At 43.6% G+C, this 15,454-nt stretch overlaps 1 protein-coding gene across 2 annotated transcripts in view; it reads left to right on the top strand.

Moving 5' to 3' along the window:
* GRK4 (G protein-coupled receptor kinase 4) overlaps window positions 1-15,454 on the top strand; it is a 92,563-nt gene that overhangs the window by 27,769 nt on the left and 49,340 nt on the right. For both annotated transcript variants that reach the window (XM_043573136.1, XM_043573135.1), the window contains exons 2-4: window positions 1,573-1,668; window positions 8,090-8,202; window positions 12,260-12,340. In XM_043573136.1, coding sequence (XP_043429071.1) covers window positions 1,573-1,668; window positions 8,090-8,202; window positions 12,260-12,340 — 290 coding nt within the window. The remainder of the gene's footprint in view (window positions 1-1,572; window positions 1,669-8,089; window positions 8,203-12,259; window positions 12,341-15,454) is intronic.

Below are 15,454 nucleotides of genomic sequence, written 5' to 3'. Positions count from 1 at the left end.
AATGCTTTCTGAATAAATGGGTGGGGCACTTCAGAGAGAGAATTAGTGCCGCGGTTTCCAGCTCCATTCAGCTGGTAGACGGTAGGCAGCCCACTCGAGGCATAGTGTGTGGAAAGAGGGTTGAATTCGAGGGGAAGATAAATGGAGTCTGATTTGAACATGTTGACCTTGAGGTGTCCTGGGACCTCCGTGTAGTCTACAGTCACGATACAAGTCTGGAGTCCCGGTCCCAGTTGAAGTGGGGTGGTGGAGGGGTGGTAAGAGGACCAAAAAGGCCGCGGAAGGAGCCCCTGCGTGTCCAGCCAGCATCTGTTTGGCAGACTGCCGTCGAGCCCGCGTCTCTAGCCAGGCCTTCTCTCCTGAGCTCACCCATGCCGCTGTCCTCCAGGTGGCTTTCTCTCAGTTCTCTGCTCACGGTGGTCAAGGCCGAGCTCGTCACTTCCCGGAACATGGCTTTCCCTATTCTTTCCAATCACACTCACCAAAACTGTGATGTTTTCTCTTGGAGGAAATTTGGTAAAATTTCAGCTCCTCAGAATGCTTAAAATTGAAGGTTCTAATTTCTCTGAGGTTTTATTTTTAATGTTTATTTTTGAGAGAGAGAGAGAGACAGACAGAGAGAGAGAGAGCAGGGGAGGGGCAGAGAGAGAGGGAGACACAATCCGAAGCAGGCTCCAGGCTCCAGGCTCCGAGCTGTCAGCACAGAGCGAACTCACAAACCATGAGATCATGACCTGAGCCCAAGTAGGATGCGTAACCAACTGAGTCACCCAGGCGTTCCAAATTTTTTTTTTAAGGCACTTATTTAAAAAGATCTTTCTAAAATATTATCTTTTTAGATTTTTATTTTACTTATCTATTAAAAATTTTCTTCTATTTGAGTATAGTTGACACACAACGTTACCTTAGTTTCAGATGTACAAACAACATAGAGACTCTTGCCTCTCTATGCTCCGCTTACCGCAAGTGTGCCTGCCATCTGCTCAAAACACGACCTGAGAGCTCTTCCCACCAGTCTTGTCTGTCTAGGGGACACTCTTCATCCAGACCTTCCAGAGACTCACTCTCTCACATCCTTCACGCCTCTGCCTAAGCTTGACCCTCTTGAGAGGCCTTCTCTGATCTCACCTTCACCTTGTTTGACTTTGTTTCATACCACTTAGCACTGTGTGATTGGCTAACATCTTAATCACTTATCATTAACTGCTTTTTGGTTGTTTTTTTAAAACCTCCCGCACTAGAATGGAAGGGGTGGGATTGTATTTCCTGTACTTTGCAGGTGTTTGATTCATACTAGGTATGCAGCCATGTGTGATATGTTACGTCCGGTTTACAAATTTGGAAGCCGAGGCTCAGCAGAGTTACTTATAGAAGGTCAAGGTCATACAGTTTCTAAATGATAGAGCCGGTGACTAATTGTATCACTTGGGATTTTTATACTCTGTCAAGCTGACTTCTAGATAAGACCAATTGTTTTAAGACTGTATTTTCACTCGCGATGGGTACCGAACTACTCGAACAGATATTGGATATTTCTGATCATTAAAAAAATACTTTTTTCCCCCAATTTAGGAGGATATGGCAAAAAAAGAGGTCGTAGTAAAAAATGGAGGGAAATGCTGAAGCTGCCCCCTGTCAGCCAGTGCAGCGAGCTTAGATGTTCCATTGGTGAGTAAATAGTGCCAGTCTGGGGCCCACGTCGGGCACTGTACCATTCGTTAGGTGTTATTCTTTTAAGAAGTAATACGTGCACATTGTTCTGTATAGGACAGAAGAGTAATATAGTAAAATTTCCTCTCCCCATGACCCAACTAATCATCTCTCTAGAAGTGAACACAATGTTTTCAAGGTTCATCCATGTGGTAGCATGAATCAGTACTTAATTCCTTTTCCTTGGGAAGTAACATTTCACTGTATGGTTATATCACTTCTTGTTTATCCATTCATCAGTTGATAGAGGAGTTGCTTCCTTTTTTTTTTCTTTTTGTCTATTATGAATAATGCTGCTAGAAACATTGATGTACAAGTGTTTGTGTTCGTGGTACAGTACACATTAAAATTACCATTTGAGCCATTTTTAAGGGATCCAGTTTCATTTTCTTGCATTGGATATCCAGTTGTTCCAGAACCATTCATTGAATGACTGTTGAGTTGTCTTAGTACCTTTATCAAAATCAACTGACTGTGAACGTGAATGTTTATTTCTGGGCACTTGTAAGGATACACGTGTTTGCATTTAGGGCCCACTCAGATAATCAGGACAGTCGTCCATCTCAAGATCCTTGACTTAACCATATTTGCAAAGGCTCTCTCTCTCTTTTTTTTTTTTTCCTTCAAATAAGGTCGTATTTATAGGGATGAGGACCTGATACCTTGGGAAGGCTGTTATTCAGCCTATTACAGATGGTGACTCTAAGCTTAACTTTTTCTTAACCTTTTGAGGAACTGGCAAACTGTTTTCCAAAGGCAGCTGCACATTTTACATTCCCACCAGCAATATACGAGAGTTCCAGTTTCTCCACATCCTTGCCAATGCTATTCTCATTATAGTTAGCCTAGCCGGTGTGATTTGCATTTCACTAATGACGAATGATGTTGAGCATCTTTTTATGTGATTATTGGCCATGCTTCTTTGGGTCAACTGATACTTGATCCATAGTGTTAATAGTAATTTTTCTCTGCATGTAGCCCCAAGTGATTAATACAAAGATTGATTCCATTATTTGACGCATGCATTATAATTAAGATATTATAAGCTTTACTTTGGGGTTATTTATGCTATTGAATATATTCATAGGATCATAGAAATATATCCATGTATATTTGCATATAAATTACCTCTGTATACTTCTGATTCTTTGGGGGTAGTTTTTAGTACATAGAATGAAGTAAATGAGATTAAATATCCCATTAGTTAACCTTCCCCCCCCCCCCGCCATTTCATGCTTTTAAAAATTAATTTTTATTTTTATTTTATATTTATTATTTATATTTTATATTTAAAATTCATTTTTATTTTCATTTTTTTAAAAATTAATTTTATTTTTATTGAGATATAATTTACATATAACATTGTGTGAGCCTAAGGTGTACCAGTCCATTAGTTAACTTTTAAATGTCAGCATTTATTTGCTTCTATGTACCAAGCACTGGGAATGGTGCCACCAATAACAGTGGCTAAGAAGCAGACATGACTTCTGACCTCTTGGCAGAGATAGTTATGACATAAATCATTGCAGAAATAAGCATACTTACACATTGCAGTAAGCCCTCTGAAGGAAAAGTTCTCACCTGCTGGGTAAGTACAAGGGCCCCAAAGTGAGACGGAGCTTGGCAATTCCCAGGGACACCGGAAAGGCCAGTCGTACCAGAGCAGAGAGGTGGAGAAGGAAAGTGGCACTGGATGAGAGGAGAGGGGGGAGGCAGGGTTTGTAGGCCTGGTAAAGGCATTCATCTCATTAGGAAGGTGGTGTTGTCAGAGTTCCAGCGGAGGGATGATGTAAGTAGACGCACGTCTCTGGAGGGCGTCTCGGGCTTCAGGGTGAGGCATGTAATCGACAGGGTAGATAGAGAGGCAGGAAGGCCATGGGAGAGACTGTCGCCCTTGTGTGAGCAAGAAATGGTGGCAGCTTGGCATGGGATGGAGGGGACCAAATTGGATGGCCATGAGAGATGTTTAGGAAGTAGAATCAGTTGGATGTACATGTGGAGGTGGGAAGGGTGGGGTGCTAAGGGTGGCTTCCACGTCTGGTCCACCCACTGAGATCGGGTCCGTGGTGTGAGGAGCTCTGTTTGGACGGAAGGGGCACATTCATGTTTAGAGATCGGAAGAGTTTGGGTCTGGGAGAGATCTGTGTCTCAATGGCGTTTAGCAGTCATGACTGGGAGTGGATAAGCTCTCCCTAGAGACAGGAAGAGGAGAAAGGGCCCCTGACCAGGTTCAGAGGACCTCACATCCTGGTGTGGCTCGGGCAAAGCAGACCAAGGAGGAACAGCCAGGGGGGGTCTGTGCGCAGTCTGGGGAGTGGATGGGTCCAGAGAACTGGGGGCCAGGGTGGCCCCAGGTTGGTGGGCATGTCAGCGGAGAGGTCAAGCGGCCACTGGACTTATCCCAAGGTCAAGGTCTCTGTTTCACCCACAGTTTTGTGAAGTGAATGAAGGAAGGAATGGGTGAATTGGCGACGTCAGTGCAGTTGCTTCAGGGAAGATGTACAAGCCGACTTTCTCACTGAATAAAACAATGTTTCCACTCAGATACCCTCTACTTTGTATGCAGCTCTGCGTTTATTTTATTAGTTTACGCGTGCGTTTGATTTAGTGCAGTAGTAGGCGCATGCTGGGTCTTTCTAATGTTTATCCTTTGGTTGTTCTAAATTGGTGGCTTGTAGAGAATCCATGAGCTATAAAACGTAGAGTTAGTGTTTTTACTGAAGGAGGATCACTTTGGAAGTAAGCAAGAGAGCTTTTGGTAAGTGGCTCATCCTTGCCTCAGAATTTGGTGCACTTAGAAACCCCAGTGTCTCATGTGGCTGGCTCCCCTCCCTATGCTGCCCATGGGAGAGTGCCTCTCGGGGAGCGGACTTTGACTCTGGTGCCCTGAGGGCTCCGACCTGGAAGTCTCCGGCGCTGGCCCTCCCTGTCCCTGTCTACCACGGCAGGGCTCTTCCCCTCTCTGTGGCCTGAGCTCCCTGTGGGACGTCTGCTCACCCATGGCCGGGACAGTAGATGGTTCACTGTGCAGCCTCTGAGGGGTCAAAAGAAGAAGCTGGACCTTCCGGTTCCTGCAGGACCAGGGCTTCTGACGGGAAGACGGAAAGAGGGTGGCTGCTGCTTCTGACACATACTTCGTGGCACATCTCTGTGGTTTATGGTGTTTGATTTTAGTAACATGTGAAATCTAATGCATGGAAAAGTGAAATCATCAATAGAGTTGTGAGCCAGATAAGGTAAAAGGAAATAGATTTACAGTTTTTGGGATTATTTAAATGCCACGTTTGTTTTCGACTGGTTTAGAGAAAACATTTTTTTTTTTAATTCCCTGATTATATTACTTCCCACGGGTTTTGTGATGTTGCTGTCATTTCTCTAGGGTTCTGCTGTTAATGTCATCAGTGTGAAAATATTGAATTACTGCAGGATGGAGAAAATTGTGTGATGAAATATTTTGAAATAGAAAAAGGACTTTATTGACTAAATAATCACCTATGTTCCCACCACCCAAGTACAAGGGGAAGACTAGAATTAAGGCCTTTTGCAGCCATGCATCGTTTTTGCTAATGTACCTGAGCCAACCTAAGACGATTGGACTGGGTAAAATTAGACCTTTTCCCGTGAGGTGCCCACATCAGTGCTGTCCAGTCTGAACGTCCCTGCTGCCTGCTCACCACGCTGCAGGACCGGCCTGTCCCCAGAATCAGACTCCCATTGATGGACAGCCCGTTCAGCCAGGTGTGTGTGCGGAGTCCCCCCAGGCCCTGCCCTTACCCAGCGCTGTGGGCAGAGGGCGGCAGCGTCATTTTCCAGAGGGAGCGAGGCGCGTGTCACATGACCCGGCCTCGTCCTAGACCTCCTCATGCTCTTTGATTTTGCCCCGCTTCCTTCCAGAAACATCCAAGGGGCTCTTACCCTGTGTTTATGTTTTTAAAGATCTTTCAGCAAATGTGGCTTGCATCATGTGATCATTTCCTCAGAGATTTTATAGTTAGGATAGAAATTTATACAGTATCTGAGCTTTAGGATCTTATGTTCTTCCTGCCGAACCTGAATTAAGACTTGTAGAGCCATTTAGGTAGCTTCCTTTACAAGTAAGGACTCCTATCTAACAGAGTTGCGGATGAAATTAAGGGTAATCAAGAAATGAATTTGGAAAGTTTGAATGGAATCCATCTCTAATCAAGTATTTTTAGCATCTAAGGATGATATAAATATAAAATGCAAAACAATCTGAACTATGTACCCACAGTTACGCCCCCACCCCCGTAAACTTCAGGTGTTTGGCTTTACCAGATAAACCAGATTAAGCTGGAGCGTAACGTTGTCTTCCCTGCCAGGCTGTTCCCTCCTGACCCGCTGCGGTGGCTTCCTCCTCCTGTGTCGCTCTCCTCCCCACATCTGGGCTCTGGAGCAGTTCTGTTTAAAACAAAACAAAACTTTTTTTTTTTTTAAGTTTATTTATTTTGAGAGAGAGAGAGAGAGTGAGCCCGTGTGCACGTGAGCGGGGGAGGGGTTAGAGGGAGAGAGAGCAGGGAAGGGTCAGAGAGTGAGGGAGAGACAGAATCCTAAGCAGTCTCCACGAAGCCCCACTTGGGTCTCGATCCCACAAACCTTGAGAGCATGACCTGAGCTGAGGTCAAGAGCCGGAGGCTTAACTGACTGAGCTCCCCGGGTGTCCTTATGGAGCAGTGCTTAAACCCGGGATGTCCCACAGGGGTCTCCCACCGCACATGTTGAACTCTGGCCATCGGCTTTGCAGCGCCTTCCTCTGCAACACTGTTGTTTGTTGAAACAAGCGATTATGCACTGGCAACCAAAATATCTACATCCTTGCGTATCCTTTTCTATATGCAAATTCAGCGATCCAAAGTCGGATTTAGATTCCACTAATTACTTGGCATTAACAAACCTGTTAATTGAGGAATTTGTTATGGCTTGCTTATTTTTCACAAATTTTATTTAATTCTTCAGCTTTAGGTCCACTTTAAGAGTACCTGAGGGGCGCCTGGGTGGCTCAGTCGGTTGTGTCTGACTTCAGCTCAGGTCATGATCTCACACTCCGTGAGTTCGAGCCCCACATTGGGCTCTGTGCTGACATCTCAGAGCCTGGAACCCATTTCAGATTCTGTGTCTCCTTCTCTCTCTGCCCCTCCCCTGTTCATGCTCTGTCTCTCTCTGTCACAAAAATAACGTTTAAAAACGTTTAAAAAAAAAAAGTTTAAATGTTTAAAAAAAAAAAAAGAGTACCTGAACATAACGTTCAAGTTCAGAGCACCTGATTTTCTCAATTTTTAAATTAGCCTATTTTGAACATAACATTTTTGTGTTTGCTTGTTTGTTTGTTTGTTTGTTTGTTTGTTTGTTTTAAGTAGGCTTTGTGCCCAGAGTGGAGCCCATTGTGGGACTTGAACTCACGACCATGAAATCAAGAACTGAGCTGAGATCAAGAATTGGACACTTAACCAACTGAGTCACCCTGACACTCCCATCATTTTTGTTTTATATCCCTCTAGATACTTTGACTAAATATTAGTGCCTTGTTCTCAAACAGTATCAGTGTTTGGGGTAAGGTTAAGGTATATAACATATTATCCCACTGAAAAGAAAAAAAAAAAACAGTTGAAAAACAATTAAGCAGAGGGGCACCTGCATGGTTCAGTTGGTTCAGTGTCTGACTCTTGATTTCAGCTCAGGTCATGATCTCATGGTTGTGAGATCGAGCCCAGAGTAGGAGTCTGCACTGGGCATAGAGCCTGCTTAAGATTCTCTCTCTCTCCCTCTAACCGCCCCCCCCCACTTACGCACGTACTCACTCTCTCTCTCTCTAAAATAAAATAAAATCTCAGTGTGTGTCTTTAAAAAAAAATAATTAAGAATATATAATGTTTGTAACTTGTAAAAGTGTAAAATGATAGCAAAATGGCAAAGAATTTTAAAAAATGTAATTTAGTACATCCTGTCATGTATTTCGCCACATACAATTTGTCCCAAACACACTGGGGGGGTAGGCCTCTACAAGGACGGGGCCAGGTCTCTTTCTTGCCCCCTTTTTCCTTCACTGTGATCTTGACTGCTCAGTTCCCCAGGGAATACTGCTCCCCTACATAAATCCTTTTGAAGGGGAGCAGGGACATTTCCAGTTTGCTTCACACATTTTTATCAATTCTTCCAGCTACCTTTTGCTCTGTGGAGGGATTATAAATACTCATGACAACCCAGTCTAGATTAGTAAACAAACCAGTCGTTAAAAAAAAAAAAACACTGCAAATACTATTATTGATTTTATTTTATCAGGTGAAAATGGCAGGCTCAGAAAATCACTTTCTGAATTGTAATGAATGTATTTGTTCATTTCTTATCCCCTTTCTCCACCCAGAAAAGGATTATAACAGCCTTTGTGACAAGCAGCCAATAGGAAGACTTCTCTTCAGGCAATTCTGTGATACAAGACATGATCTAAAGATATACATCAAATTCCTAGACGTAGTGGTGAGCAATTTATCTCAGTGTTGAACCACCCAGTCTTGTGCTTTTGAAAATTAAGAGACTCGATCTAAAAACTTAGATCTCTCTAAGTGAAGTAGACCTTGGCAATGATGGTAAGAGGGGGTAAACTAGTTTCTTGGTGTCATGTTACCTTGGTATGGAAGTCCCTATATAATATTCCCTGCTGTCTGCAGTTTTGCCTTCCGGGTTTCAGTTGTCTGGGGCCAGCTGGGGTCTGGAAGCAGGTGACCCTCCTTCTAACATATGGTCAGTGCAGGCACACTTGGAGATATTGCAGGTCAGGTCCAGTTCCAGACCATGTCAGTGAAGCGAATGTTGCAGACTTTGAGTCTGGAGTTCTCTCTTGTCCAGCAAGAGAGTGGATGCAGAATTAAACACGAGAGAGGCTAATGTTGGAGAGGAGACAAGAGCCCAGAGTAAGGGTCCTTGCTCCGTATTTACTAGGATCAGAAGGCTTACAAATGTGATGGACATGCGGAAAGAGACAATAAAACAGTGATCATTAACTCGTGTGTGAGAGGAAGGGGGTTCCAAAGGTATGCAGTGTTAGGGGTTAGGGTCAACACAAATCAAAGTCCTGGCACCGAGCAGACGGCTGTTTACTGCAGGCACCAGGCACCGTGTCTGTTTATCTTAAATTATCTAGGGGCAGTGTCAGAGCATGCCACCTCAGGGTTGACAAGGCATTTTTCTTGCTAATTAGCTCTGGACATTTTCATCCTGCTGTGGGGCTTTCCACTTCTACCCGTTCTCGGACACTTTCGTCCTGTGGAAGCGGCTTTCCGCTCCATGCTTTGTTCTACGCTGGGGGCGCTTTCGCCCTGTGGTGGCTTTCCGGCCTAAGTCCTGTTAACCCATTGGTGCAAACTCAGGGAATTCTTAAACTTATTCCCTGCAAGTGAATATCGCAATGCAGTGAATCAAATGAACTTTTCTGTTTCCCGTTGCATATAAAAGTTATGTCTAGGGGCACCTGGGTGGCTCGGTCGGTTAAGTGTCCTGACTTTGGCTCAGGTCATGATCCTATGGTTGGTGGGTTCAAGCCCCGCATCGGGTTTTCTGCTGTCACCACAGAGCCTGGAGCCAGCTTCAGATCCTCTGTCACTCTCTCTCAAAAAAATAAATAAACATTAAAAAAAAGTTATGTCCACACTATACTGTAATCTATCAACTGTACAATAACATTATTCTAAAAAAACAACGTATATACCTTAATTAAAAAATACTCTGCTGCTAAAAATGCTAACTGTCATCTGACCTTTCAGCAAGCTGTCATCTTTTTGCTGGTGGAGGGTCTCGCTTTGGTGTCCATGGCTGCTGACTGACCATGGTGGGGGTTGCTGACTTGGGGTGTCTGTGGCTGTGTCTCACAATAAGACAAAACACAAGTTTGCCACATTGATTGGCTCTTCTTTTGCTTGAACACTTAGAAGCCATTGTAGTGTTATTAATTGGCCTAATTTCAATACTGTTGTGTCCCAGGAAAGAGAGGGAGAGAGAGGGAATGACCGGTCCGTGGAGCAGTAAGAACACGCACCACATTTATCAAGCCTCATGTGAGTGCAGTTCATGTCGCCCCCAAACAGTTACAAGTGACATCAAAGAGCACTGATCACAGATCACCATAACAAGCATAACGATGATGAAGAAGCTTGAAATATAGCAAACATTTCCAAATAGGACACAGAGACATGACATGAGCAAGTGATGTTGGAAAAATGACACCAATGGACTTGCTGGTTGCAGGGTTGTTACAAACCTTCAATTTGTAAAACAAAACAAAACAAAACAAAAACCCAAAACACAAAAACAAACAAAAAACCACAACACATTATTTGTGAAGTGCAATAAAGCAAAGCACAGGGGCGCCTGGGTGGCGCAGTCGGTTTAAGCGTCCGACTTCAGCCAGGTCACGATCTCGCGGTCCGTGAGTTCGAGCCCCGCGTCGGGCTCTGGGCTGATGGCTCAGAGCCTGGAGCCTGTTTCCGATTCTGTGTCTCCCTCTCTCTCTGCCCCTCCCCCGTTCATGCTCTGTCTCTCTCTGTCCCAAAAATAAATAAAAAATGTTGAAAAAAAAATTAAAAAAAAACAAAAAAAAACAAAGCACAACAGAATGGAGTACACCTGAATTCTTTCAGAAAAACGTGTGAGACTCTCACCTATTCTCCCTGGAGCTCCTGCAGCCCTTTCCTCCCTGGCACCTTTACTAGAATAAGACAGGGCTTTGAAAGGAGGTAATTTTTTTTTTTTTCCAGCTAGAACTTGGTGTGGTGGGGCACGCCTACCCTTGTCCAGGAGTAGAGTGTGGATATGTCTTCGTGCATTGGCTTATATTTGCCAAGCTGCTGTATTTTAAGAATTTAAGGACCTATGATTCTTCTTTATTTCAAAATGGCTAAGCTGCTTTGCTAAAGCTGGTTCAGGTTTGGACCTCCTGGCGGTGTTACGAGACTGGGGACCGCCAGTTGACCGGCGTGACAGGTTCTGCTCTGGTCTGGTTTTGGTGCTAGCTGTGTGGGGCGATGATAACACCTGATGAGGCCGTGTGTGGGGCACTTGCTCCTGGAACCACCCTTGTGGGAGGCGGTTACAGGTCCTTGGAGCTTCTGGAGTGCAGACATGGCGTCTGATCTCTCTGCCTCCTGGCGCCTGGCATGGCTGTTCGCTCTCTTCTCTGCTCCGTGTTTGTTGACTGAATTAAGGGCCTCTGTGTCAGTCAGTGTTCAGTGAGAGAAACAGAGCCAAGAGGAGATATTTATTAAGAGATTTATTGCGAGGAAGTGGCTTACATGACTGTGAGGTCTGGTCAGGAGAGTCTGAAATCTGCAGGGCAGGAGGGAACCCTCCAAAAGGAGAGAAGCTGCTGTCCTCAGGTAGAACTCCTCTGAGGAAGCCTCAGCTCTGGCCTTAACGTGCCTTTCAGCCGACTGAATCAGTCCCGCCCAGGTTATCTAAAATAATATCCTTTACTTGAAGTCACTGGTAAAGAGTTTAATCACATCTGCAGAGCCCAGCTCAGCAATGACTAGATTCGTGTTGGAATAACTGGACACTGCTGCCTGCCAGGCTGATGTGTCAAAAGATGGTCACAAAATCACAGGGCTTTCTCTCCCACTCATTACGTGCCATCTAGCATCCAGAATGTAAGTTGAAGTTTCCTTAAGTAAACAGTGTCTAGTTCCCAGTCAAGGTGAGAAGTGCCCTTGAGCCCAGAACGTGAAGCTGGCTCTGGCTGGCCGTCAGCCTGATGGCCGTGGCTCCTGCGTTGGGGAGGATGCAGCAGCAAGTGTGAGGTTCAGTCGACGCACCTCCTTTGGTCTTTGTTTCCTCGCCAACCTCTTCGGCCCCGTCTGGCTAGTTTCACTGCTCTTCTGAGGCCCCGACTTGCAGAGCCAGTGGCTGCACGGAGGCCTCCTCATGCCTGAGTCTCCAGGTCTGTTGACATTGTCGAGTACCTTCTTCTTGAAATCCTTATCCAGGCTTTTATGATTTCTCCTCTGGTTTTCTCTCTTCTCTTTCTTCTGCTTCTTCCTTGCCTATCCTTTGTAGGTGCTTAGATATCGATCAGGTTCTGCCTTGACCTTTCCTCCGTTTTCTGGCCTGTGTGGTAGTGTCCTCTCTTAAGGTCCCTCATCTGACACCTGTGAAGGGATGTGGCTTCTCTGGGAGCTCTGCACTCAGGTTCTCCTGAAGTGCCTCTTGGGCATTTCTAAAATGCTATTGCCTAGAACCACCCAAGCTGTTTATTTGATTCTATTTTACTTGGCCACATGTAAGGGCTGAAAGTGTAATATGACAGAGCATTACTGGATGTGTTGCTCTACTGCATTATTCACCCTTTAAAGAAAACTGTTATCTCCCCTCGTTGCCATTTGCTTCCCAAAGAAGAGCTGCAGATCCTTGATCGATATCAAATCAGTTAGAGCTACTCTGTGGTTCGTAGGGTCCTAAGCGAATTGTGTATGTCAGAGAATTTGAAACATTGTGAAGCCGGTGAAGCTTAACTACCATTTTTCTTTGTTCTCATCTCTACCATCAGGCAGAATATGAAGTGGCCGATGACGAAGACCGCAGAAGTTACGGACTGTCCATCTTAGACACGTTCTTCAGTGCTGCTGAGGTGCGTTTTCTTCTTTACATGCGCAGAGTTGTAAACACTTGCTGAAATAATTAGAGTACATAACCATTTTTTCTTAGTTGGGTAAGATATGGCCAGTATGTTAAAAATTTTAATTTCTTATAAATATTCCTCGTATACGTTTTCTTTTGAGTCAGCGAGGAAATTAAGAAATCTCTTAGAAAGTTGATTCAACGAATTTAAAAGTTTCTGTATCCTCAGACAGAATACAGAATTAGAGAATTTCATGTGTCTGTCTTGGACCGAAAATAATATTTTTCTCCTAAAAGCTTTAATGAGTTTTAGTTTTTATGATTTTTGACTTGGTAGGTTCTTACAGTTTAGTATACCGCTCTAAGCCATGTACGTGTAACAAGTAAGAGTCCTCTGAGTCGGGTACATTATTATGTCTATTTTCATATGAGAAGACTGAAGATCAGAGTGGTTGAGTGACTTCCCAAAGGTTACGCAGCTGGGAAGTGCCAGGGCCAGGCATCAGACGTGTAGAGATGAGGTTGGAGAACAGCGTAGTGAGATTAAGTCCAAAATATTCGGTTGTTGAGCCTGGCTCACTGAGGATGGTGGAGCCATCAAGCAGGGGGAGCTCGCTGGTCCGAGGGGAGAAGGCCAGTGGACTAGCAGGTGGGTACGGAGATAGACGCACGATCGGCAGAGGCAGAGGTGTGGTTCGGACCGGATAGGTTTTGACTCCAAAGCTTGCGTTTGTCTTAGCCTCCAGCCTCAATACCATGGCTCCTAGATCATTCTTTTCCAACACAGCTGCTACAGCATCCACGTACTTAAGGATACCCCCAAGTCACTGATTGGGAGGAATTGATGGGAAGTTGCATTGAGCTCGTTTATTTTTTATTTTTGAACTTAAATCACTGAATAGGATTATTTTTTTGACAACAGGAATAAACTTTTTTTTTACATTAAAAATAATTTTGACATTGAAATTGTCGTATAGCTGTATTCACAATGATTATAGAATGAATCATTGAAACATTGTTTTAATTTTCCCCCTGAGTGTTATCCTTAATCTCCATCATCTATTTCTCCCACCATCCCACCTGCCCTCTGATGACCATCAGTTTGTTTTCTATCATGAAGAGTCTCTTATGGTTTGCTTCCCTCTCTTTTTTCCCCCTCCCGCGTGTTCATCTCTTTTGTTTCTTAAATTCCACATATGAGTAAAATCACATGGTATTTGTCTTTCTCTGATGAATTTCACTTAGCATTATATTCTCTAGCTCTATCCATGTCGTTGCAAGTAAGATGTCATTCGTTTTTCATGGCTGAGTAATATTCCATTGTGTACAACATATACCACATCTTCTTTATCCATTCATCAGTCGATGGACACTCGGGTGCCTCCGTAGTTTGGCTATTGTAGATAATGATGCTATAAACACAGAGGTGCATGTATTCCTTTGAATTAGTGTTCTTGTATTCTTGTGTTCTTTGGGTAAATACCCAGTAGTGCAATTACTAGATTGTAGGATAGTTCTTTAACTACCTACCTATTAATTTTTAACTTTTGGGGGAATCTTCATATCGTTTTCCAGAGTGACTGTACCAGTTTCCGTTTGCACCAACAGTGCAAAAGGGTTCCCCCTTCTCTGCATCCTTGCCAACATCTGTTGTTTCCTAAGTGGTTAATTTTAGGCATTTTGACAGGTGTGAGGTGGCATCTCACTGCGGTTTTGATTTGTATTTCCCTGATGATGAGTGACGTTGAGCATCTTTTCATGTGTCTGTTGGCCATCTGGATGTCTTCTTTGGAAAAGTAGTTCATTTTTGCTTTCACTTCCTTTGCCTCTGGAGATGTGTCAAGTAAGAAGTTGCCACGGCCAGGGTCAAAGAGGTTGCTGCCTGTTTTCTCCTGTAGGATTTTGATGGATTTCTTGTCTCACATTTAGGTCTTTCATCCGTTTTGAGTTTATTTTTGTGTCTGGTGTAAGAAAGTGGTCCAGGTTCACTCTTCTGTGTGTCGTTGTCCAGTCTTCCCAACACCATTTGCTGAAGAGACTTTTTTTCCATCGGATGCTCTTTCCTGCTTTGTCAAAGATTAATTGGTCATATACGTGGGTCCATTTCTGGGTTCTCTTTTCTATTACATTGATCTTTGTGCTGTTTTTGTGCAAGTACCATACTGTTCTGATGATTACAGCTTTGTAACACAGCTTAAAGTCCAGAATTGTAATGCCTCCAGCTTTGGTTTTCTTTTTCAACATTACTTTGACTATTTGGAGTCTGTTGTGGTTCCATACTAATTTTAGTATTGTTCTAGCTCTGTGAAGAATGCTGGTGTTATTTTGATAGGGATTGCATTGAATGTGTAGATTGTTTCAACATTTTAAACAATATTTGTTCTTCCAGTCCACGAGCATGGATTGTTTTTCCATTTCTTTGTGTCTTCAATTTTTCATAAGCTTTGTATAGTTTTCAGAGTACAGATCTTTTACCTCTTTGGGTAGGTTTATTCCTGGGTACTTATGGTTTTTGGTGCGATTGTAAATGGGATTGATTCCTTGATATCTCTTTCTGCTGCTTCATTATCGGTGTGTAGAAATGCAACCGATTTCTGCACATTGATTTTGTATCCTGTGACTTTGCTGAATTCTTGGATCTAGCAGTCTTTCGGGTTTTCTATGTGGAGTATCAGGTCATCTGTGAAGAGTGAAAGTTTGACTTCTTCCCTGCCGATTTGGATGCTTTATATTTCTTTGTGTTGTCTGATTGCTGAGGCTAAGACTTCCAGCACTATGCCAAACAACAGTGGCGAGAGTGGACATGCCTGTCATGTTCCTGACCTCAGGGGGAAAGCTCTCAGTGTTTCCCCATTGAGGATGATATTAGCTGTGGGTCTTTCATATGTGGCTTTGATGATGTATTATTGATTAGATCTCTTGTGTTTGTTATGAACTATTTTCTGTATTCTGGTGTTTCAGGTTGGGCGCATAAATATTTACAATTATTATATCGTCTTATTGGTTTGCCCCCTTTATTATTATATAGTGTCCTTTTTTGTCCCCTATTACAGTCTTGGTTTTAAAGTCTGTTTTGTCTGATATAAATTTTGCTACTCTGGCTTTCTTTTGACCTCCATTTGCA

Source organism: Prionailurus bengalensis, chromosome B1 (assembly GCF_016509475.1).
Source record: "Prionailurus bengalensis isolate Pbe53 chromosome B1, Fcat_Pben_1.1_paternal_pri, whole genome shotgun sequence".
Classification (NCBI taxonomy): Eukaryota; Metazoa; Chordata; class Mammalia; order Carnivora; family Felidae; genus Prionailurus; species Prionailurus bengalensis.
Note: the sequence above shows the minus strand (reverse complement) of the source record. Positions and strands in the feature narration are given on the sequence as shown.